General features: G+C 50.3%; 1 protein-coding gene across 4 annotated transcripts in view; it reads right to left on the reverse strand.

The window, feature by feature from the left end:
• Window positions 1-24,631, reverse strand: part of FHOD1 (formin homology 2 domain containing 1) — a 32,903-nt gene extending 8,272 nt beyond the window's left edge. For 2 of the 4 annotated variants that reach the window (XM_083514914.1, XM_083514913.1), the window contains exons 1-14: window positions 24,368-24,631; window positions 15,961-16,067; window positions 15,519-15,583; window positions 8,159-8,226; window positions 7,709-7,814; window positions 5,490-5,584; window positions 4,422-4,533; window positions 4,136-4,230; window positions 3,871-4,014; window positions 3,521-3,729; window positions 2,702-2,812; window positions 1,844-1,867; window positions 1,169-1,222; window positions 79-194 (exon numbers count right to left, since the gene is read on the reverse strand). In XM_083514914.1, the coding sequence (XP_083371040.1) occupies window positions 79-194; window positions 1,169-1,222; window positions 1,844-1,867; window positions 2,702-2,812; window positions 3,521-3,729; window positions 3,871-4,014; window positions 4,136-4,230; window positions 4,422-4,533; window positions 5,490-5,584; window positions 7,709-7,814; window positions 8,159-8,226; window positions 15,519-15,583; window positions 15,961-16,067; window positions 24,368-24,568 (1,507 nt within the window). In that variant the 5' untranslated portion in view covers window positions 24,569-24,631. The remainder of the gene's footprint in view (window positions 1-78; window positions 195-1,168; window positions 1,223-1,843; window positions 1,868-2,701; window positions 2,813-3,520; window positions 3,730-3,870; window positions 4,015-4,135; window positions 4,231-4,421; window positions 4,534-5,489; window positions 5,585-7,708; window positions 7,815-8,158; window positions 8,227-15,518; window positions 15,584-15,960; window positions 16,068-24,367) is intronic. The other 2 variants (XM_083514916.1, XM_083514915.1) reach the window with 1 other exon arrangement.
• Window positions 24,632-25,074: the final 443 nt, after the last annotated feature.

Raw genomic sequence — 25,074 nt, forward strand, 5'->3', positions numbered from 1 at the left:
AAAGGAGAAGCCTCAGCAACAAACCTTTGGCCAAAGCAGGGACTGTAGCCAACACTGCAGGCTCTTTTGCTGCATTACCTGGGGAGAGCTGCTCAGTGCTCGGAGTAGCTTCAGCAAGGACCTCGGCTCGCCCCTTGGAGATTGCAACCAACTTCTCTTTCTGGGAAGCAGCAAGATTTTCCAGGAAGCGTGCTCTATGAGAGAAGCAAAATGCTACATCATTCAGCACCAGGGACACAATGTTCCATCACCACACAGCAATCAGGATGAGGCTCATCCCACCCAACAGCTGTCCCCCCCCCCCCCAGAGACTGGTAGAGCCAATCTATCAGACACTGCAACACACAGGAGGTCCAGCACTTGGCACAAATGCTGACACCCATCAGTGGTGGTTCCTCTGAGGCCCAAAGCTCTCTTGGCGCCTGTTTAAAGAGGTGCAGGCTGAGATCCTCAATAGCATCAGCAAAGGCAACCGCGCAGACCCTCCTCCAGTCTTTTCTCCCAAGCTCCTGCAGTTTTCCTCAACACAGGACTGCTCCAGGACAGCCACACTCCAACTGGTCCAGGGCCCCATCTCATACAGAACCCAGCAGCCTATAAGGTGGGAAAGGGATGTCAAGAAAGTATGGCACCTCAGCCAGCCCCGAATCCTGCTCCCTGCCCTCTCCTGTGGGCACCAGAAGGCCAGCATGGACCAGGACAGTGCAGCAGATGGAAGAGAGAGTGGATGGGTGGCACACAGCAGCTCAAGCCCCACTCAGCCCTGTAATTCCCTGAGGGTCCCTTGGCAAGTCACTGCTGCTTCTCAACTTCACCTCTTCTGCTAGGTAACCTGGGTTGGCTACTGGGTGGTCTTGACATCAATGCTGCCCTGTACGAGGAAACATGGAAGCTGGGGTGGTGGGTCTAGAAGAGGCCCAAATGCAGCTTGCTGGATGAACTGCCTCCAGTGGGCCAGGAAGGACCTTCTATCAGTGGCAGGGGGCCAAGGCTGCCCAAGAGTATTGGCTTCCATCCACCAGGCACTTTTGAGGCCACTGCAGAGATTCAGGAGCATTCTTTGCCTGAGGAACTCAACAAGGATCAACAAATTCCTGGGCCTGAAACCAAAGCGAGACCTCCAGCACCAGCCTAAGCCTGATGAAACACACATGTTCTCTGTACTTACTCAAAGCGCCTCAGAATAGGCTTGTCCCCACATACTGAGGGGCTTTCCTCTTGCCTGGGAGAAAAAGTCAGTTAGTGCCACTGGGCACAGGAACCACACTCTGCATGCCCACAAGGTCTGCCAAGGCTACACCAGCTCCAAAGCAGAGGTCCATGCAATCTGGGGGTGAACTCACTCCTCCTGTCCAGCTGAAATCCCACCTCACTTCCCTGTAGCCACTCATTTTGGAGTTCCAAGTCTGGACGAAAGGGCTGCTCATGCATGCACCAAGGTCTACTCCTGGAGCCCCAAGCAGATGCCAGCCACACAGCCACAAGTGGAAACACTGCAGCTGTTCAGAAGCACAACACGGGGCTGTTGCCACACTCTTGACTCTGTAAACTGGTCCAGGATCGTGTCCCCTCTTTGCTGGTGCCTCAGCTCAACTGAGACCCTTGGCCCTTCACCCCAACACTCCTCTGTTGTGTCAAAGGCAATCCAGCATGATCCAGACCCAGAAGTCGCTGGAGAAGCACAAAGGCAGAGGAGCCCAAACCACATGCCAGAAGCCCCAAGCCTGCAAACAGATCCCTCATTCAATAATTCAAAGCTATGAACAGCAGAGGAAAGGAAACCACAGGGCCAAGAGCATCACGCACACAAACACACACACGATACATCTGTGGCATCACTTACCAAGCAGGGGCAGTTTCGTGAAGTCTGGAAAAGGAAAGGGAGTTTAAGCAGGAGAGCACGCGAGAGAAGTAGGTGGCAGAAGAAGAAAAAGAAGAGGGGTGGTGGGCTGGGCCAGGAGCAGAAGGAGGTGAGGCACAATAAGAGGAGAGAAGAAGTGAGAAAAGGGACTCTCCAGGACAGCTTGCTTCAATGTCCAACTTGTGCAACAAGGATGACTGCCTCTCCCAGCCCAGCAGGCCCTTACCCCCACCCACAGAAAAACCTGCCACCCTCTAATCCACCTGTGCTCTGAATCCCCCCTGCACCCCCCCATCTACAGCAGTGCCCTCCATCATGTGGAGAGGATTACAGAAGCCCATCTCAAGGTTAGACCACCTTAGAAAGGGGGGGGGGAAGTATTTGACTATAAACTCCATTCACTTTGGGTGAATTGCAACAGAGCCACCAGATTCTTTCAACCACCACCACAGGCCCCCTCCTCTTCTAAGGCTCCTGCTGCATTTTTCACTGCCACTCTGCACCCCACCCTACCCTGCAGGACATGAAAAAGCCCCTTTGGAAGGGGAGCTGCCTTAGTGGACAGCAGGGGCTGCCACCTCCTCCCCATCCACCATTGCTAACTGGACACCTCCTTGCCACAGCTGCCTCCTCAGAACTGCTGGCCAGGGAAGAAGAGAATGGGGAGAGTCAGACCCATCTCCCCTGGAGCTTCTGGAGGGCTCCTGAATCTCCCCAGTACGGTCAACATATTCCCCCATATCTCCTCACCTGCCCCCCAGCCCTATATACTAAGCTCAGTCCCTCTGGCAGCTCTGAGCAGGGAGAGATCTTGTGCCCCCTTTGGCCAGAGAGACCTACTTGAAAATGCTCCTCTCGCCCAGGCTGCCACTCTGCTCTCCTTCCACAGGAACGGATGGTGTGGAAAGCTGGACGCTGGATGCGCTGCTGTACATGCTCTTGAAGGCAGGCCTGGAAAAGGGAGAGGGGGGAGAGCAGGAGGAGGGCTGTGAGCACACAAGGCTCCAATGGGGGCCCATCAAGACTTTCTAGTCGTTCTGAGGCAGCTCCCTGGAACAGGGCCTCCTGGGCCAAGTAAGGGGTTCTGAGGCGATATCACCACAGGCAGGCAAAGGTGGCCTCTGGAGGACCCACACACTCCTCTTCCAGCCTCCCTTTGCCTCCTGCCAACTTCCGCCAACTGCCCCACTCTTTCTTTTTTTTAATTCAAAATTATAACAAGATATATTATCCAAAAACATATCATCCTTGTGTCCTCCCCATTTTTCCTCCCTCCCCCCCCAAAACCCACCCACTCCCCGACTTCCCTCAGTTCCAGTCTTTGGTTTCTCTAAGAATGCTGTTTTCTGCATGTTACAAAGTTGTATAGATCCTCAAACTATTTAGCTGATTATTATCAATAAAAAGTTTGTGAATGTTTATTCAAAACCTGCCAAGGAGTCCAGTTCGCTTTGTTGCATCTTCAGATACTTTGTAAAGGGTTTCCATTCATCCTTAAAGTCACAGTTATTCTTGTCCCGTCGCTTATATGTCAGTTTTGCCAGTTCTGCCCCACTCTTTAGGCTGGGCCTTTTCAACCTCCTTGGCTCAGCTTCTTTCCCACCAGTTCCGAGCAGAGCAAAAGCCACAAGCAGAAACTGCCTTGGGCCAACGACTCACCTGTCTTGGCTGCTCTCTCTGTCCAGGCTGGGAGCCTCTGCAGGACTGGGCTGGAAGTTCTCTGCAGGTCGAGCCCCTTGGCCCTCCTCCTGGGCCAGGATGTAGCCCAGGGAGCGTCGTTGCCCCTTCCTGCCCTCTTCCCCTTTCCTCCGCTCCTTGCGTGTTCCAGGGGGAGGCTCTTCCACACCATCTTCGTACTTGAGGGCATTCTGCAAGGAAGACAGAAGCTCAGGGGGGCCTGGTAGGGCAGGCTGCTAGGTGCTGAGTGTGTAGTGGGGAAGCTGCCTGCTTTTTCTAGAGGCCTCCTCTTTATACCCAGCTCCCTCCCGCCAAGGGGGAAGATGCATCACCTCGTAGATAACCAGCTGCTGCTTCAAGTCCAGGTCAGTAGCCTTGTTGGTCATGTGCTGCTGGATGATGCTTTCCATGCCCTGCTGCTCCAAGCAGTCTGTCACATCATAGAAGGAATCCTGGTCAGGGAGGGCAGCCAGAGTCTGCACAACACCAACACAGGGCACCATAGTCAGGGCAGGAAAGGTGCTCAGCTCGGCTCAGCCCAGCTCAGCAAAACAGCCTGACACCTGCTGCTTCCCTCCCCACCTGGGCAATATTCACCTTGTTGATGAGTGTCATGGCGAACACCTGAAGCTCCGTGTCAGCTCCATTCTTCTGTTCCAGGATTGCCACGATGGGAGACCACGGAAAACCACCTGTAAGGCAATGAGTAAGGCATGTGGTTGAGCACACAAGCCAAGGAAAAGACCCTCCTTTCTCCTCATCACTGGCCTTGCCCAGCAAGGGGCTGCCTGCTGTGATTCAGTGACTGCTCTTCCCAATCTGCAGGCTAATGGGATCAGGCCCATCTCTCTCTCCCTCCTGGGCAGCCATGTGGCACACTCACCTCTGACCTGCTCTGCTGCTATGACGGCCTGGACAAGCAGCTGGGCATTGGATTCCGTGAACTCCACAAAGACCAGCAGCAGCTTCAGAGCCGTCTTCACCACCAGGCGGTACTAGCAGAGGGACAGCAGAAGTTGCTTAATAGTGGGCCAGGCTACTGGGGTCTACTCCTAAGAAAAGCCTTCAGAATCAGGCTAGTGGCCCATCTAGTTAGCATCCTGTTCAGTCAAACTCAGCCTGGCCTCCCCTGCGCTGACTGTTAGCCAGAGCTCTCCAGGGTTTCAGGCTGGAGACTTTCCCGTCTTGCCTTGAGATGCCACTGAGGATTGGTTCCTCTGCCACTGAGACCATGACCTTCTCCTGTGAAGGGAGGTGAGAAAAGCTAGATGGAAGGAGCTGGAAACTGGGCCTCAGTCAGGAGGACATCACACAACCCTCCCTTTTCAAAGCCCATCCCACCTCCCTTTCTCATAACACTGGAATTTGTGCACATCCAACAAAGATGAATGCTGGAAGATTCAGGACAGATAAAAGAAAGTACTTATTCACGCAGGGCACAATTAAACTACAGGGGTACCTTGGGTTACAGATGCTTCAGGTTACAGACTCCATTAACCCAGAAAAAGTACCTCAGATTAAGAACTTTGCTTCAGGATGAGAACAGAAATCGTGCTCCGGTGGTGCGGCAGCAGCGGGAGGCCCCATTAGCTAAAGTGGTGTTTCAGGTTAAGAACAGTTTCAGGTTAAGATCGGACCTCCGGAACAAATTAAGTTCTTAACCAGAGGTACCACTGTACCGAACTCCCTCTCACAGGAGGCAGTGATAGCTACCAGCTTGGATGGCTTTAAAGGAGGAATAGACAAATTTGTGGCCACAATTGCTACGTTCTTCCTCCACTGTCTCTGAATACCAGTTGCTGCTTGTGCACTTCCCATTGGGGCATCTGGTTGGCCACGGTAAGAACAGGATGCTGGACTAGGTGGGCCACTGACCTGATCCAGCTTCAGCTTCAGGGCTCTTCTGATGCTCACAAGGGGATCTTTCCCTCTGTGGCAGCCACATACTCACCAAGCTCCCGCACAGCGTGTACAGCCACTGCACCGTCTCGTTGTGGTTTATCACCCCCATCATCCCATCCACAAAGAGCACGATCTGGCTGAGAGCTGGAAGGAAGGAGCGAAGAGCCCTATGAGGATGCCAGCTGGCCATGGGCAACTGATGTGCCTTGCTCACTCGCTTGCAGTGGAGCTTCCACACGATGCCTGCCACTCAGCAGCAAGTCTCCTCTGCTCTGGTCCTTCCATCTCAGTCTGGCTCTTAGGCTTTCATGGTGATGTCTCTCTCCCCCCCCCCCCCAATGCAGACATCAACTGGGGAGTGGGACACTAGGTGGTGATGTGAGGAGAGGGCCTTCCCGGTGGCTGCTCCCAGACTTTGAAACTCCCTTCCTACAAAAGCTAGACTGACTCCCTGCTTCACCTGCCAGCAGGTGAAGACTGTTTTATTCCAACATTGGGAACTGACTGTTCTTTTAAGGAAGGGGCTTTTAATAGTGCTGTGCTGTTTTTTACTATCTGTATTTTTAATAAATTTGTTTTTGTTTTTATTCTGTAGAATTTTAATTACTTTTTAACTATTCGCTTTTTATGTTTTTAGTTTCTTGTATGTTATGGTGTGCCATTTTAATTTGTGTAAGCTGCCTTGAGTCCCAGTTTAGAAAAAAAAGGTGGGATATAAATAAATGCAATAATATTATTACTAATACTACTAGGAATTGCCACACAGCAGATGGCAGTGCCCAGAGGAGGCAGGTGGGTAGAGCAGGCTAGCTGTCAGGAGTATGGATTGATTTGCACATCTGACATGAATGACTTGGCACAAAAGGCTGCTGAGGCCAGGGCAGGCTGTTTCCACCCTGAGGTGCAAGCTGCAAAGTTAGGCTGCTTCCAAAAGAGTCCTCTTTGTCAAAAGGATCCACAGAGGCTGCCAGGTCTACAAAAGGTCCCTTCCAGTCACAAGCCCCTGAGACTAAGGGCCAAATGAAGCTTTTAAAACCAGCCATGTGGGGGGAGTCTGATACCTTCCCCCAGCTGCTGCTTGCCCCATTTGGGAAAATAGACACACAGTCACATCTTCCCTACAGCAGGGCAAAGAGTAATTTTACATGAGTGACATCAGAGGAAATAGCATCAAAAGGGGGGTGGGGAGCAGACACAAAAGGTCTCAGCTCCTTCCCTCCACTGGTGCCATGGTCCTAGGAGAAAAGAGATGATCATGGAGACCAACATCTCCTTTAATTGGGGCCCGAAGCTCTGTCATTAAGAAAAAGTGGCCTCTCAACTTTTAACCTTAATATTTTAACTCTAAAAAAGGAATAAGGTATGTATTATGTATTACGATGTGAAATTTGTAAAATCTGTAAAACCAATAAAGATCATTTTACAAAAAGAAAAAGAAAAGAAAAAGTAAACTCCAAGACGGCTCATGAATTGCAGCTGAAATTTTACATGCTGAATTTTGCCTGTTTGCACATCCCCAGCTGAGTAGCCAGTGAGATGGAGCTATCACCACACCTGGAAGGCTCAGAAATGGGTCAAAACCATTAAAAAACCTAACCACAAAAAACTTCCTAGTACAGCCAAATCTCCTCACCTAGCCACTATCCCTCAGCAGCAGTCTAAACCTGGCCACTGAAATTTTGCTCAGGCAGGAAAATATAGGAATGCTTAAAGGCAAACAGGAGAAATAAATCCTGCAAAGCCTGCCTAAACCAGCCTTGGGTCTGCTCCCCATACTGGATTAAGTATCAGGGAGGCAGAGAGTCAGAGACAAGAGTCACACACAGTCCTCACTGTCAGTATCCCTCTGATCAACATTGTACATGGACAAATGCAGACCGCAAAAAGGGGAAGCCACGGCATCTGTCTATTTATTAAATGTATATTCAACCCTTCCTCCCCAAGGAGCCCCAGGTGGCAAACAGCAAGGGATAAAATAATAAAAAACATATTTAAAACAATTTCAGTACAGATGAAAACTGGGAAAGAGCTCCACTTAAAAGACTTCTCCCAGAGATCTCTAGGGTGCTCTATCCTTTTTCTGGATGTTCAGTTGGGAATTGGAGGTTTCAGTTTAATTTCACCGACTTTGACTCTTTGGTGGGAGGTCCCAAATGTTATCCACTCTAGGGGCTCAGATTCTCTCTCTCTCTCTCTCTCTCTCTCTCTCTCTCTCTCTCTCTCTCTCATACACTCTCTCCACTTCCTGCTGGCCTGGTGGTCACTTACCCCTGAGGATATAGTTCTGGTAATTCTGGTCAGCCTCAGCTCCCACTGTGATGAGACACGTCAGCCCTTCTGAATTCACAAACTCAGGCACCAGGTCCTTATCCTCCTGCAGCAGAAATCCAGAGAGAGGAATGTTTGCAATCCTCGTACTGTGCATGCTCACCCCTCCACTTGCCGCCCACAATCTGGGAGATTCTCCTGCTGGGGGAGGGGGCATGGGGGGAGGCTGTTTGCTTATTGCCTTCTCATATAGGGAACAGGTCTGTGCACAGTCCAGTCTCACAAGAGGAGAACAGAAGCTGCAAGAGCAAAGAGGAGGGGAAATGAAGAGTCAGCAGCAGAGCCTGGTGGTGTCCACACAGAGCAGTGGGCTGGCTGTCTCAATCCCCCCCCCCCAACAAAGCCGCGCCTGCTGGGGGCAGAACAGGGTGGGCCAGGCAGGAACCTTACCTGGAAAAGCTGCTTCAGTGAGAAGAGGGAGCGCCTCAGTTCAGGGCCCTTTGACCTGTAGAGCTTCTCTGAAGGAAAAACAAAATATTTCTGTCCGTAAGGAACAGGCACCCCTGGGTCCATCTCAGAGCTCCAAAAGAATCAGCAGCAGGAGGAGACCCCTCCTCACCAGCTGCTTTCAGGATGCCTGGAAGTGCTAGCTTGAAAGAATGCAAAAACAACCTAATGATGTGGCACAGCAATGAAAGCGCCAGACTAAGACTTGGGCAACCAGGGTTCAAGGCCCTGGGTGACCTGGGGCCAGTCACTTGCCATTATTTGAAGAAGCAAAACCAAGCAAGGCAGAATAAGCACAGTAGCTGCAGCTGACCAGAAACAACTGGCCCAGCCAAAGAAGAGAACCCACAAGCACCTGCTTCCCTTTTAATTTTACAAGTTCAGTCTTTTCCACCCAAAAGCATTTCTTTACTTGAGCACTTTGATGCAATTTATGGGAAGGAAAGGGGCAGCTCCTCTGCCCCCCCCCCCCATGCCTAAGAACATCCTCCACTGTGCTATTGCACTAAAGGGCTGAGGTTTGGGACTGGCTGCCATCCCTGAACCTGAGCACTAGAGGGAGTTTCTAAAAGAACTTTTAAATCTCATAGCATGCACCTTCTTATCTAGAAAGGGTGGATGAATCCTCTCCTACTTTCATACCGGTAACATCAAAGACAAACTAGTGTAAGGAGCCCTACATCTGGCTGCCTTTGCAGACTTTCAGAAATTGCAACTGGTGCAGCTGCCAGGATATAGGCTACTCTCTCCTTCATTGGAACCACTGCCACGTGGCTCTCACACATTTGCTGCCCACGAGGGCTCCCATGAATCAGCCCAGCAGCAGAAGCATCACTTCAGAGGCTGAGAGAACAGACTGTCAATGCTCCCTCTGAGCCAGAACCTCCCTGGATGTTTAGAAGTAGCCTGCAATTTCTCCCTCTATTTAAGGCCCCTTTTTTGGGCAAGCCCATCTTGACAGGTTCGCCTACTTCTGTCCGGGAGTGTCCAGCCATTCAGTCCTTCCTGGCCATCTGAAGTGGCCTGGCCCAGCCCCAGAGGGAGGCCCTAAGGGGTGCCTCATCACCCCCAGAAACCCCTGAGAACCGTGGGGCTTCTAGGGCTGCTTCTGGCGGATCTGCTTTCTCTTGTCCTTCCTGCATCCCCCACCTCAACTCATGGGCACTGCACAGGCTTGCAACTCAAGTCAGACCAGACACAGAAGGCAGAGTGGAAAGGGAGAGCAGGAAAGGGCAAAGGGGTGTGATTCAGTTGTGTGGGGAGCACAACTGTGGAGAATATTGCGAACCACCCTGAGATCTTTTGATGAAGGGCGGTATATACATCTAATAAATAATAATAAAACAAATAATAATAACAAGGAATAAAGGGCACCACGCAATGCCTATGGTACAGAACACATCATCTGCCTTATATGGAGTCATTAGACCACTTGGTCCCTCTAGCTCAAAAAGTATACATACACTGAGAGCCAGCCATGGCTCTCAAGGGTTTCATGCAGAGGACATTCCTAACCTCACCTAGAAATGCTGCTAGTAGGAATTAAACCTGGGACCTTCTGCATGCCTAACAGCTGCTCTTCTACCCCTCCCCAGAAAGCAACCGACCCTGTGGGGCTTCCGTCTTCTGAAGCCAATATTGGCTCAGGTTTGAAGCAGAGAGAATCAGCTCCTCCGGCCAGCCCTCCCTCTTATCGGCCTTCCTGCGGCCGTGGATCTCTTCTCAGGCAGGAGTGGTGCCACTGACAACAGGCAGGAGTTGCCAATGCTCTTCTACCACAAAGCTATGGCCCTTTCCCCACACAAAGTGGCACTGCCAAAGGTTGCTCCTTCAGCTCTGCCTGCCCCTGCTTCTTCCCAATGCCCCCATTCCGAAACAGAAGAGTAGCTGCGGCCATTCTCCTCAGGCCACCTCTGTGGGCCAAGCGCCAGAGAGCAGCTGTAGCCCAAGTAAGGCCGGCTGGCGCAGAGCTTGCAGTCTTCCTGTTTTCTGCAATACTATATAAATATCTCTTACAGCTTCCTATGCCCAGAGGGAGACCTCTGACAAAAGAGAGAGGGAGGGAGGCCAGGCTGCTCTTTCTTCTCCTCTCTCAGCCCAGAGCACGGGACCTGCACACTATAAACAAGCAAGCGGGGGGGGGGGCTCCTCTTCCTCCGTGGAACAGACCAAAGCTCCATCGAGACATGGATGTGCCATTTGCAACTCCTCCCTCAGGCACCAAGATGTCAAGGTAGCCAGTGTCACTGACTAGTCAAAATGAAATGGCAGGTAATGCCTCTCTCCCTTGAGGAATTCTCTCTCAAAGAGAATGGTAGAGCAGAGAGGTCACCGGCCCTGCTCTGCTGGTACCATCCGGGACTTCTCCTTCTTGGTGTGACTGCTGAACAGGTGGTAGGGATGTCCTGACCCACTGCAGGTGGAATGGTAAGGCAGGTGAAGGTGCCCACTTGCACCCCCATTTTGCTGCCCACTCCATCAAGTTGCAGCATTCATAGGAATCACTGCTTGCTCGGCAAAGGGATGTGGGAGGTACAGGCAGGCAAGCGAGTGCAGAGACAGACAGGCCGTGGTGAAGGCAGCTGCCTTGGGTGGGGATTGAGGACAGTGTCCTAGCAGGTCCAGGGGGCTGGTTAGGAGGACGAGCACCTTGCTCCTAGCGTCTTGCTTTCCAAGTCACTCTCGCTCAAAGCACAGGGGCCTCACCCTGGAGTCTGCAAAGGAGCAAGAGTAGATTTTACTACAGCAGTGGCAGCCTGCGAAGGTGGAGATGAGCAGGAGGCAGAACGGAAGCTCCACTTCCTCTATGAATGAAGACAAACCTCCAACACTTCCTGCCTTGGCAGCCTGGTGCACAAGGGTCTGGCAAGGGAGCACATCTGCATGCCGATGACAGTGCCACTGCTGGGAATGGGCACGTGAGCCAAAGAGCATGTGCACACAGAGGAAAAGAGCCAGACATGGATCAGGCAGACAGGAAGGAAAGAGGGGGACAGTTCAGAAGGTGCAGGAGAGGAAGAGCCACTTGTGCAGTAGTCCCAATTGTCTTCTTGGGAATGTTGTTGCTCAAGAGGTCAGAGAGTCCCATTTCAGCAAAATGACAGCAGCTAAGTTAATGGACTTGGCCACTGCCTCTGGTAGGCTATGAGTCTGTGGAAAAGATGACACCTGCACCTAACACCTGCATATTGCAGGTGGAAGGAAGCTTGCAAATGCACCAGGAGATCCCCTCTTATACAACCAACCATGAGCCTACCCACAAGTAAGCATGGTTACGGCAAAAGACTCACCCAACAGGCTAGCAGTGAAAAGTATCTTCCCAAACACTAGCTGCATTCAATCTAGCTTTATTCTCACATGCCTTTACACATCATGCCTTCCCCCTTCAAATGGAAGCATGTGGGGCCTGTCAAATTACCAACCCTTGCAAAACTTTCTCATCTTCAAGAACCACAGGTTAAAAAGTTGTATGTAGGTTTCTCTTTCATTTTAAAATGATCTTATTGTGTGCTTTCTGTAAGCTGCCTAAGGAACCACTGCGTTCACATGGGCTGTTCACTTCCCCTGCCACGACAATGGAAGCAGGAGTTCTAGAACGAGCATTTTGGCTGCCTGGCTCTGAAGCAGGACGGATTCTTCACAAGTTCCCAGCTCCTGCATTTCAAGGCACACACTGTGTGACAACCTCCGGTGGAAGCACTGCCCTTCCCGCACATGTCCAAAATTAAAAGTTTACCCAACTTGAACTGAATGAGGTTATGGCACTCTGGAGCTGTTGTGGCTTAAAAGGAGACTGAAGACAGCCAACTGGGCAACAGGCCTAAATGCAGCAGTGGGAGCCTCCCTGGAATTCCTTGCAAACTTCACTCTGCAGGAGGGCACAATTGTTTCCACACTGAGGAATCATCAGCTGAATGGGGAGGTGGGGGAGCAGGGCAGGCATCTAGGAGAGGGCCAGCCCTACACAAAGAGCCCACAGACCTGATGCCAGAAGGAGGAGAGGTGTCCCTTCTATTGCCTGGCACCAAGGACAACAGAGGGATGCAACTGGATATAACCCAAAAGGTTTCATCACGTGTTAAAAATTTGAACAAGTTTTTAAGAACTAAAAAGTGCTTGTTAATAATTGAAGGCAGAAAACCCAGGAGATGTCGCCAGGCTGCTCAGAGTGCTTCTTCCAACCCCTGGAAATGAAGGGCCAAAGATTCACATGGACAGACATAGCAGCAGAGAGCCAGGTTCGTCCCCAGATGGCACCTGCTTAGTCCTCTTTCCCCATCACTTTCTGGGCAAGGAGGAGCACCAGGCTATGTTCAGGATCCAGCAACCAGGAAATTAGCCCAGTGCATTGAAGGGGAATTCAGCAGGCCTGTGCAGAGCTTGTCTGAGGCTTGGGGGCAGGAGTCCTATTGAAATAAAGTTATAACCTCAAACCAAAAAGCAGTCGGTCACTGGCACGGCCCCATGGCCAACTTAGCCCTCCAAGGCCCAGGGCAAGTGTAACTGGCAGCTCCACCCCCAAGCAAGGTCCTGGGATTTAGACTTGCTTTTCTCCCCAGACTGTCAGCTGCTTTGTAAACTGAAAGAAGTTTCAAAAGCAACTGGTGATATGTAGGGGAGGTGGTCAGCTTTGTGATGGCAACCCAAACACCCCACGTAGATGAGAACAGGTTGCTGGATCAGACCAGTGGCCCAACATCCTGTTCTCAAAGAAGAGGCCCACTAGAAGCCTATGGGATGTACATAAGCACAACATGCATGCAACAAACCTCTCCCCTGTGGTGTTTCCCAGGAACTGGTATTAAGAAGTATCCTTTCTCCAACAGTGGAGGTAGAACACAGCCACTGTGGCTAGAGGACATGAAATTGTCTATTTCATAGGCATGAAATTGTCTATTTCTCTTTTAACATCATCCAAGTTAGTGGCCATAATTATCTCTTGTGGAAGTGAATTCCATCGTTTAATCACACACCATGTGAAGAAATACTTAATTATGTCTGTCCTGAATCTTCCAACATTCAGCAAGTCAAGTTTGAGAGCTAGCACGGTACATAGTGATAATGGTGATGTACCGTATCAGAACATGTTAAAAGCACGCAGATTTTAATTAAAAGCCGGGAATCACTTCTTTTCTCACCAATGGAAAACATTTGTCTAGCTGGCTGTGGAGTCCCCCTCCCTGTAGGTTTCAAGAAAATGTGGGGCAGAAAATATTGCACTAGAGTCTATCTTTTCCTGGGCAGAGTTATGTGCGACCAATTGGATTATTTCTGCCTAAGTAAAAATACCATCAGGGGTATCAATCAGCACCTACAGTCCTACTGCAAGAGAACGCAACCATGCAAACAGAACCCACTCCCCCCAGGGAAAAGGCCTGGCACTCGACACTTCTCTGCAGCTTTCTGGCCCTATGTAGAGAGACCCTCTGACAGAGAAAGAAAGCAAGGGTTGGATAATGAAGAGGCAAGTGACCCCACAGAAACAGTACATAGAAATATCTGTAGAGGAGCATTCAGATAATGGAGTGCATTGGTCCACCACAACAGCAAGCACATTTCCCCCCCTGACACTAGCCTGCCAGGAACAACAAGGTCAAAGAGCAGCCTGTGAACTTTGGCTCCACTTCAGGATTGCGTCTGCCAAACCTTTCCCAGAATGTTTCATGAGTGAAGCAAGAACCCAAGTAGGGTTGTGACTGTAGAACTTTAATTTGCAAAACTATGGCAGGAAAAGCAACAGAAAGCCATGTGTTTTTTTATGATTCCTGCCGGGCCAAGGACTTCTCTCTTTTCTCACACTCCATTATTTGCCTGACTTCCAAGCTACATTCCATGGTTGTAGCCCCTTCAAAAGACACTCTTTAAGGGTACATATTTCCCAAGCAGGCAGCAACAGAGCCCTGGGAACTCAAAGAGCAGGGCTGTTTACCAAGCCGAACCCTTGTTGCCTTCATGGTCTCTTCAGTGTAGATTCAGCATCTTCTGCTAACTCCTTATAACTACCATTATTGTCCGTATGTGTTGGAACTGCAACCATCCTAGTCAGAAAATACTAACTAGCTACTACTCTAACAATTGCCAGGTTTCTAGAATTCCTTGCTATATGAAAGATTAAGCAGGAAGGAACCCTCTCCACTGACTTAGTTAAGCATCACCACTCAAGCCCCTTCCTCCTCTTCTGAGGCTTGACTTCTTCTGGCCACACTGGGATAATGAGAGAAGCCACAGGGAAGAAGCCGGTGCTTCAGCACTTCCTCCCACCAGCATCCTCCCTCACTGTGGTCACCCAACTGCACCTCCCAGATAAACCTCTGGCTCTCCAGGACTCTCTCTTGGGGCAGTCCTGCTGTCCAGTACATGGAGTCTATTTTGAGTGCAGAGGGAGAGGCCCAGCAGCCGCCCACACAGGCTCCGGAAATACTTGCAACATTTATCAGCTCTGACAAGACTGGATGCAAACCAAGGGAAGCCCGGGAGTGCGTGTGCTGAATCATAAGGAAACAGCAGGCAGGACTGAAGCAACAGCAGAGTAGCATGCAGAACAATTGCAGGCAGGAGGCAGAGGGAAGAGGCAGCCGTCTGCTGGCTCAGTTGAGAAGCAAAGCTTCCCTCCCCCTCCGTATGAGTTGTGAAGAGTTGATTCCTTCAGTTGGACAAAGGTACCTTAAGGCTGCTAAGTAGGAATGGGGAATCTTTGGCCCTCTGGACATTGTTGAACAACAACTGCCATCACCCTGACCCATGGGAGATGAAAGGCCACAGGCTCTAACTGTGCTGCAAAGCAAGGTGTCCCAAGAGCCCTATTTCAGGCTTGCAAACTGGCACTGGTAATCTGGGTAAAACCTCAGTTTGGAAGAGTTTCTTGGTTGTTACACACTCAAATTAAAATAGGAAGAGATAATAAGCTTGACTTGTCTATCTTTTGTACCCTAGAGGGAGTAGAAATAATTGGGCAGACTTGGCGGTTCCAGCACTTTTAGCTTTGCTTACTAAGTAAAAATAAAAGTAAACCTACTGGACTGGATCACTCTTGAGGGCAGCAGAAAGTTTTCCAGGGCAAGTTACCCTAATTTGCACAGAAAAAAATTCCAGATAACCCACATCAAGGTATTTTCTCCCCCGCATAGCAATAGAAGAAGCCAAGTTCAGAGTTAGGCAGCGGCAGCGGCAGCAACAGCAGCAGCTGACCCTGTGTTAGCCCTCCCATGGTCGTGCCTTGGAAGGCCAATCCCAACAAGTGCTTTCAGAATCCGTGGTCAGCAAGAGCTAAAGAGCTCCAAGCAATAACAGAGTTGAGACTCACCCAGGATGGCCTGGACTCGGACAGAGAGCTGTGTGCGGAGAAGCAGGATAGGCCGTCTCCCTTTGCTGCAACGACAGAAAAGGAAACAGGACCTAGATCAGCACAGGCTCCCTGAGCCCCCGTCTGCTTCCCAAGAACACTTGCCAGCCTGGGAACCTCCTCCCCCTCCTCTTCAACACCTTTGCTCACCAAACAGCTGAAGACAGAAGATGCCACTAGCTCAGGAGGGAGGCAAGAGGAACCTGGGGCACTGACCACCTAACCATGCCAACTTCACAAGTGTGGACATCTACTAACAACCATATTTCGGGATCTGCTTGACAAGATTGCATCAGGTGTTAGGGTTAAATGGCAACCTGTGAAGCCAGAAACCTATGGAAAGTGCTGCCCAATACAGGTTGGGAAAGAGTAAATATACCCTGCAGCAGAGAGATATTTTCACCTGATTTCTTCATAGAACCCTTCCAGCTCATCTTTCTGCTCCAGCAGGGAAAGCTCCAGGTCCAGGTAGTGCCCAGAAGGCAAGACTTGCAAGGTGCAGTCCTCCAGCTGCAAAACACAAGCACATCCAATATTAGAGAGGGAGTCTGCCTGCCTGCTCACTTAGGGAATCAACAGGGCAGCAAAGAAAGCAAAGCGAAAGTGAGGAAACAGTCCTGAGTAGCCAAAGCCAGGTGAGCAGTGGGCAGGTGAGCCAAGCAGGCTGACTAGCACAGGGAACAGGCCCATCCTGACAGGCACCCTGTGCTCCTTCCCCAAACCCTTCAAGTTTAACAGAAGGACTAATTCAGACTCTCCCCCAGTGACTCAAAAGACACAAGGAAGTGATAGCCAACTTCCCATGATTTGGGGGTGGTTAGCGCAGAACCCTCCCTGGCTCCAGACATACCCTCAAGTACGAATACTTGCTACCAGAAAAGGTGGCATGCAAGGTTAAGCTGATTAGAAACCCACCCGCAGCTTCCTCTTCCACCCTTGTGCTACCCTTCCCTCTGCTCTGAATGTGGGTGAATCGCCACAGGTACAGCTACGGTGGTGGGCTGGATGCCGACCATGGGCCACTCCTGTTCTAAAGCATGCAGAACCAAAGTCATTATGAAATAAAGCCCTAGGCTCTACGTCCCCCAGGAAGGAGGACCCCAAAGCAGATAGAGCCTCCAGCAGCTGGCTTTCCTCAGTGGATGAGCAACATGAGCCTTGGGGTGAGCAAAGAACTCAGGAAGGGTGAGCTGCAACTCAGAATTCTTGGAATGCAAAGACCACTCAGTGGATAAAAACCCCAGCAGAAGATGAAGGCAATGTCTGAAAATGACCAGCAAAAGAGGGAACTGCCCAAAGAGTGACTGCAGAAAGGAGTTGGGTGTCTCTATTCCACTTTCTGTTTACTGGTTTTACTGCTTAAGTGGATTTTAATTGTGTTGTAAGTCACACAGAGAATCCTCTGGCTTGAGGAACTGAGTAGCATATGTTGAAACTGCATAAAAGATTCCATTTCCAGTGGTAGCTTTGTGTCAATCTACAGGCAGCATGCTACTAGGATCTCTCATTTCCAGAAACTCTTTGCGGTCAATGTGATGAGGTTAGAGAAGATGCCAAGGTGGTTTGGCCCCCTGCCTGCACCAACTGCACCAGGTGTTCAGAAAGAGGGACAGGAAAGAAAAGTGGTGTGGTAGGGGCTATTTCTGCTTTAGAAGTAGCAGAGGAAGCTTGCAGGAAAGACACAGAGATCAGCCTGAAGAGCAGAGCAAAGCAAGATTGTGAGGATGGTTCTTGGGAGAAATAGCTTCCCCAGGTGACCCAAGTATGCCAGATATGCTGGAAAAACGGGAAGTGAGGTGTCAGGCTTGGGAAGGGGAAAATGTTGCTAGCCCAATATTGCAGAGACAGGCAGGCTGCACCAAAAGCCAAGGGCTGTGGGGTTTCTCCCCTCCTCCCAACAGTTTGCCTTCACTCCCAAAGGCAGACTCCTCCACTGTCTCCAGAGACAGACGGATGCTATCAAGAAAGCCCAGAGAGATGCAACCAACTTCATCTCAGAGACAGGGAAGATTGAGATCTGCCGCCACACCCCTCCCTCCCTTTGCAAGACTTGCAGCTGACTCACCCCATGCTGAGTCAGACCTCATCACCACAACAGGAAGCTCCCAGCTATTCCCAAAAGCCATCACAAGGGAAATGCCTGATCTGAGGGGAATATTGCCTTTAAGCAAAAACAAAAAACAAAAACAAACTAGCGATACAGCTCTGTTTCCAAATAGTAGGCTTTGCATTGATCAGAACAGGGATAGGAAGCCCCACATCCAACACTCTGAAGGGCTGGCAAACTAGCCAAACTTGGATCGACACATTCATGCAAGGAGAGCTGTGCAATCCAGAGAGGGATTAGGCTGCCCCTCTCACCTGCTGCTCAGCCAGGACAGGCAGGGAGATGCTCCTCTCCCAGTGGAAGGCACAGCAGGTACTGATACATGAAACAGCTCCTCTTGGGAAAAGGGCTGTGATGCAAATCCCCTCCTCACCATCAACTCTTTGGTTGCTCTCCAAGGGCAGGCAATGTAGAGTTAACAAGCCTTGTGAAGAAGAAAGGCTGGCTAAGTCCCAGGCCTGCTGCTGCCCCTCCCTCCTGTGATGAGCTTTGGCAGGAATCCTGCTCAACCTCAAAGAGGGCACAGTATTCTCAGTTCCAAGACTGATTCAGGCCATTCCAGTCCTGCCTGTCCACGTTCTGGACAGCTTCAGTGAAGGACAATGGGCCTGGGAAGGCAGAAAGACATGTTGCAGGGCTATTCAAAAAGGCAACGGGCTGGCCTGTATCCAAACATGACCCCTTCACTCAAGGATCAGTGCCACAAGTGTCTCTATGCAACATCTACATGAACATCTACATGAAACTGCTTGGGCGGGGGGGGGGGAGTGACCCAGAGGCTTGGACTGAAGTGGCATCAATATGTGGATGACCACCCATACCTGCACACACCTGGCTGCACTTGGGGGTCAGCAACAGAGGCCCTTCTTTGCCCACCCCAAGGAAAGGTGGAATTGGCAGGGATGCGGCAGTGGCCGCTCTCCAATGAGATTCATGGCCAACTGGGCTCCATCAAACAGCGGCACTATGGGCTTTCTAATGAGATCTTAAAACTTCATTATTCTTGCAGGATCTTTCTTGAAGGAAGGCTAAGTGGACAGGACTTTTCAACTGTTGAGCTTGGCTGTGTTTTAGTGGCCGTGGGATAGTGGCTCGTTTTATTAATGGTTGTCTCCACGAGCTTTACCTATGACTATATTGTACTGATTTTCTGCCTTTTGTTGGAACGTTCTATATATTGTTATATGTTTAACTTGTATCTCATGATCATTTTTCTCAAAGACAGGATATAAATCTATTTTTAAAATGAGCACATGGAGTGTGCTGCCAGCCTCCCCTAAAGCAGAAGGACCACCTCTTTTGCCCAGGAAGTTGCCAGGCCATGAGCTAGCATGAGAAGCTTTCATCTTTAGGCGCAGTGGTAGGGCATCTGCTTTGCATACAAAAGATCCTGAGTTGCATCTCCAAGGAGAGTAGGAAAGATTCCCTGCCTGAATGCGTAAGAACTGCTGACAGTTAGTGTAGAGTCCACTGTTAGAGACTCAGATATATAATCTAACCGCCAAGTAGCACCTGAAACCTAGGTTGCAGTCACCACAATGGAATGACTAGGGGTTTTTTACGGTGAGGTATTATTATTATTAATTTCATTTCTATACCGCTTTATACTTTAAAGAAAAAAACCTCAGAGCGGTTTACATCACATTAAAACATCAAATAAAACCAATTCAGGATTCAAGGAAAATATTTCAGTTCCTCCTCCTCTGGCATTTTGCATTCCTCAGTTGCCAACCTGGCATCCAGAGATCTCCATGTGGTTGCAATTGGAGCCATGCCAGTTGCAAAATGTGCCTGGCTAATTTCTAACACTGGGTAGACCAGCGGTTCCCAATTGGTGGTCTTTGGACTTCAGGGGGTCCATTTACATAACAAAAACTTCTATACAGATATCAAAATTTTCAAAAGTAGGGGGTTCATAGCTTGGCTTCTGAAAAACAGAGGGTCTGAAGTACTTAACTGGAACCACTGGTGTGTACAAAACTGAGACAGATGGACCCCCAATAGTCTGCTTCAGGATCAGACAGCTTCTTGCAGTCACCATTTAAAAACTGCTGCAAGATCCATTCCTCCATAGGCTATAGGAGGCAAGAGAGAAATTAATCCCTGATGGGGATCCTGGCTACTGAGAACTTCCCACTTCAGAATTAGAAGATGTCTAGTGGATAATTTGGCATTCTACTCATCTCAAGAGGAGGAGGAGACCAGAAGTAGAAAGTTCCTAGCTCTCATATTTATCCAGCAACGTGGCCATCATCTGAGAAAGGCTCACAAGCTAGACCTGTCCAGGCTGGCAGAGCTTCCAGAACTCATAACATCTCTTCTCATGGCTACTGTCCCCCAAAACCGAGCCTCGCATCAGAGAAGTCAGTCTAGATGCCCACCTTTCTTATCCCATTCCTTCCCCCTGCACCTTCCATTCTGCACCATGTGACCAGATTGTTTAGGCTCAAATTCTGCAGAAAGGAAGGAGACAAATGTACCAGGACCACACTATTTACGTTGCGCTTGTGCCCGAAAGAGAACAGCCCCTGATGATTAATGAGGGGTGTCACAAGCAGAGCCAACCCTTCATGCCAACAGTGCTCAGAAAACAAGGAACATAATGACGAACAGGCACCCACGACTGCTCTGGCAGGCAAGCTGATCAACTCTCCTTTTGGCCTGGAAACTGAGGCTAAGCCCTGCTTCTCATCAAAACACAGGACTCTGTCACCGTGTGCTGTGTGCTGAAGCTTGCTCTCTCTGTTTTCCGAAAGGGCCAGCCTGCACTTCTTTTTGAAGTGTGGCAGCCGTGGGCCTCACCCAAGTCTTGAAAGTCAGAGGCTGTGGTTAGGAGGGGATGCTCAGCAACCAGCACTGGTCACAGAGCCTAGCCACAGAATCATAAGGGTCATCTAGTCCAACCCAGGAATCTCAACTAAAGCATCAATGACAGATGGGCATCCAACCTCTGCTTTTAAAACTTCAGTGAAGGAGAGTCTAGTGTAGTACTGCTCAGAAGTGTCACTTGCTCAGCTGCTCCTGCAACCCATATGGATTTCTCCCTTGGCTGCTCTGCTTTCCAGCCCCTCAGAGTTCCGAGCCTCACCTGGGATATGCAAGACAGGCATGAGATCAAGGCTATTGTCAACATGGCAACTTTCAGAATCTTCCAAAATAGAGTTCCTGGGGGGTGGGGTGAATTTATCTGCTTAAGTTTGCTGATGTAGCACAAATCTTAGAGCAGCCTCCCACAAGCTGGCACCCACCTATAACTCCGATCAGCCCCAAACATCTGGAGAGCAAAAGGTTGGGGAAGGTTGGCTCATCATTACCTGTGGCAGGCAATGGTAGTGGGGGATAACTGAAAACAAGATGGCCAAGAAACTAGCCCTCTTGTCAAAAGCAGTACACAAAGTTGGGAGTCAGGAATAGCCCTCCCAAGACAGAGGACAAGAAGTTCTTGATGGCCCTGAGTATACTTGGGAGAACGTTTATTTTTAATATTCCCAGATGAAATAGCTGAAACAAACTCCAGAGGAAAATCTGACTGTCACTGGACTAATTTTGGACACAGAAGCTGGTCTTTGCTGTGCATGATTATCCCGTCTGCTCAGCGTACAGGAGAGAAGTTTCCAGCAACACCATTGATTTGCTGCTACTAAAACCAGCACTCAGTCCACCCTCAAGGGGCAGCACCTTTGCTGCTTCATCAGGAATGCCCTCAGAATGAGGCCCCTTTACATCAGCCCAACATCTCCAATAAGGCTACGCCCCTACTAGGGCACACGTGACAGGCTCTGCAAATGCTTTTAGGATTAAATGTGGACAGACAAGACTCATTCCAGGAGTCAGAGTGTGGGTCATCTTCAGAAAGCATGTTTTGTACTACAAAGGTCAGTCTGGAACAAGAATTTCAGGAACTGATTTCCCTTGTAAGAACACTAAACAAAAAAGTGAATTATGTGAGGATATGACTAACAGTACTCACTAATTAAAGTGATTTTCACACTCTAAAAGTAGGGGGGGGGAGCAACCACTTAGCCTGAGGCTGGCACCTTTAATTCAGGCATGTTCCACCAGGTCTTTCAATGAGCTCTTGCACTTCCCACTACTCACCCATCTACCATGTAGCAAATTGATCTTGAGACATACCCAGCATCCTTTACAGTCTCTCAGCCCACACTTCTCATGTCTACCCAACACTCTGCAGCCCACACCAATCACCTTTGTCACTGCCTTTCTCAAGGAAACAGAGGGAGGGTCTCTGTAAAGTTGGAAAGAAGTTAAACAAGATGGCTCAGCTACAGAGTGAATACAGGGAACAGAGAGGGCATTCAACCAAGGCCTGCAGGCCTGTTCAACAGTATACATGGGGTGGCGGGAATCAACCAAGCTTTCTAGGCCCCCATTCGCAAACCACGGACTCTGCCATTGGCACCAAGCGCACACTGCCCACCTGTTCCATTGCCTACAATAGGAAGCTTCCTTCCAAGCCCAATTTCAGCAGGGAGAGCACCAGAGACTCTGCAGGCACGTGTATTGCCTGATACATGGTAACATTGTCAACAAATACAGTAAGAAAAGGAGAGCTAAAGAGGAAATATGAAAAGTTCAGTCTGGGAGGCAGTGGCGCTTGAGACAATGAAGCATCTGAACAGAAATATCAGTTGGGTGATGCAGAAATGGGAGTGAAAGGGAAAGAGCTACGCTTCAACCTCTGTGTACAGGTGGTCCTGAAAGCCATGGGAAAGTGGTCATTCAGTGTGTGGAGAAAAGAGCAGAAAACAACAAGAGATCCCCAGGCAGGCCCTTCAACAAAGAGAAAACAAAGGAAGATACTCCACCTAGGTAAATACTGAAAGAACACTTAGACAGACAAAAAACCAGATGAAAACAGAATCAGAGACTGACTGACGGGCATAAAGTAGGGTGTGTTTGTGACCTGTGGCCCTCCAGATGCTGCTGTTGTACTTCAACTCCCAGCAGCCAATGATCAGGGATGATGGGAGCTGTGACGTTCCATTCGCATAAAGAGAGTCAAGCAGGAGAGAGTGACACCCCCCCCCCTAGCAAAGGCACCAAACAAGGACCAAATAGTGACTTTTGTAGTGAGAGATCAACAGATTTTTGCAAGGAGCAGTTCCAGGTTTAGAAGCCAGAGGAGGAAGGCAAGAGCTGAATTGGAAGATGAATAGTAGGAGTAAGGAGAACACTTCATAAGTTTGTAGGTGAAGAGTGGAAGGGGAAATAAGGCACTCCCGAGGAAATCTCTTCTGAAGCAAGTATTTTGCATTGGGAGGAAATCCTCCATTTGCATCAACATCTTCACAGTAGGTATTTTCCCCAAAACTATAGCAGGAGAGAAAGGGGTTACATTCCTCCATCAAGACCGTAGCAGCAATCCCAATTGATGAATCCCCAGTTGATGCTCTTTGCCTTTTTTAGGGCGGTGGCAGCGGCAGAGGGGTGGGGTGAGGGGAGTCTGTGTTAAATGCAAAGAGGCACTGAGGGTTAAGTCTCACTTAGCCCTCAATTCCTACAATATCTGCAATAACTAGACTATAATAAGAGCTGTTGTTTGTGCACACAGCCTGGCTCTAGAGCACATGTTTAAAACCCAAGCACACTTAGTTGGAACGGCTTTGCCTGTTTGTTCCCAACCCCCTTTAGTCGCAACAAAAAAATACCCCATGACTATTGACATGAGATATTCAGCTGCTTCATGCCAAAAATAAAGCAGCAAATGAAACAACAAATCAAGACCAACATCTAATTGTAGGGAGTTCAGCTTATTTAGAGGCCAGGAGATGAAAAGGAACCCAAACACACATCTTCCACCTCTGCTGGCCCAGGCTACAAGACACAACACAGGGACTATACCACTGAGGCAGCCAATAACTGTTCCTAGGATACCTCTGCAAGGCTGACCAAACAGCATGACTGAACACCAATCTATGGTGATCAAAATATCTGATCTGGCCTAAATATAAGGTTTGAGTCATACTGGCACAGCAAATGCTACAGGCCCATCAATATCTTGTCAGTGCATACATTCTCAGCTATGATGTCAAGATATAAACTGGACAATATTCATTTATTGCATGTGTTTTGAGCGCTTATCTATTTCATGCCTGTGGCTGCCAAAAATTTATATATCATTTTATCTCTGTCACTGCTTTTTTTCTCTTGTTATCTCTGGACTGCAAAAAAATGTCATGTTAGACAGAGAATTGCGCAATGCAAACGTACCTGGACTGCATTCTAATACACCACAAGGCCATCTCAAGTTAGGCAAGTGGACCTTCTATAAGAGTGCAAAAAAGGAGAAAAAGCCAGGCCTCCCTTGGTGGCTCTTCTCTCCTCCAGGGAGACCTTCAGATGCTGCTTCCCAGAAGCTGGATCACCCCTCTCTCCTACCCCCACCCCAGCATCCTGCCCAGATAGGAACCAAGCACATGACCACCGTGGGGCTCCAGGAAGCAGCAACCTCCCCAGCTGCGCACAGCGCTGTCCTCCCCTCGCACCAAGCGCCACCGGGACTAGTAGCCACGGGCGGCGTCGCCAGGCAGCCCCATCCAGGGAGCAGCTGGCCCCGTGGACTTCTGAGGGGAGCACAGCCAGAGGCTTCTACCGCCTCCTGCCCCGTTGCACCTTACGGCTGCGGTTTCGCCTGCCGGCGCTCTGCACGCGCTCAGAGGCCGCGCACATCTCTCTCTCTCACCGGGAGCGGGGCGTCGAGAAGGCGGTGGAAGGCGGGCAGCTGGGCGGCGAGCGGCAGCGCCTCGGCGACGGGCTGGGCGGGCGGGCGGCGCGGCTCCGGGAAGGCGGCGCACGAGAAGGGGTCCCCGTCCTCCAGGTACTGCAGCCGGCACAGCACCGAGCCCGGAGGCGGCGAAGCGGAAGGAGCGGGAGGCTCGCCCATGGCTGCGGCGCCCAGGCAAGCCTCGCCTCAGTCCCGGCGAGAGAGTCTGAGGCGAATGGCGGGAGGGGCGAGGGGCGGAGTCGAAACACAGGAGAGGGAGGAGCTACTAGCCCCGCCCACCCGGTCTCCGCCGTCCTCTACTGGCCACACACAATACACCAACACACACCGGGAGAGGCCCATGCGGGCCACTCCTGCTGACCACTGAGAGCCGGAAGTATCTGCGCCCACAGAGCCCCGAGCTCTTTGGGCCTAGGGAGGGGGGCGCGCCGAAGCCTGATTGGCCGCCGCTGGTCTGGTGGGCGGAGCCATTTGCTGCCTGCTCCACGTGCGCGCGCTCCAGCCAGAAGGGGCAGCCCCGGCGATGCCAGCAGCGAAGTTTCCGCAGCGGAAGGGAAGGAACGGCGGACCGACCTCCGATCGGTCCCTCGCTCCGCGTGGGCTGGGGTTTCTTGGTGAGGCTCTCTTTCGATTTGCCTCTACCCCACAGGGGTAGCTTCCTCGCA

The sequence above is a fragment of the Podarcis liolepis genome, assembly GCF_965112155.1.
Source record: "Podarcis liolepis genome assembly, chromosome: 7".
In the NCBI taxonomy this organism is placed as follows: Eukaryota; Metazoa; Chordata; class Lepidosauria; order Squamata; family Lacertidae; genus Podarcis; species Podarcis liolepis.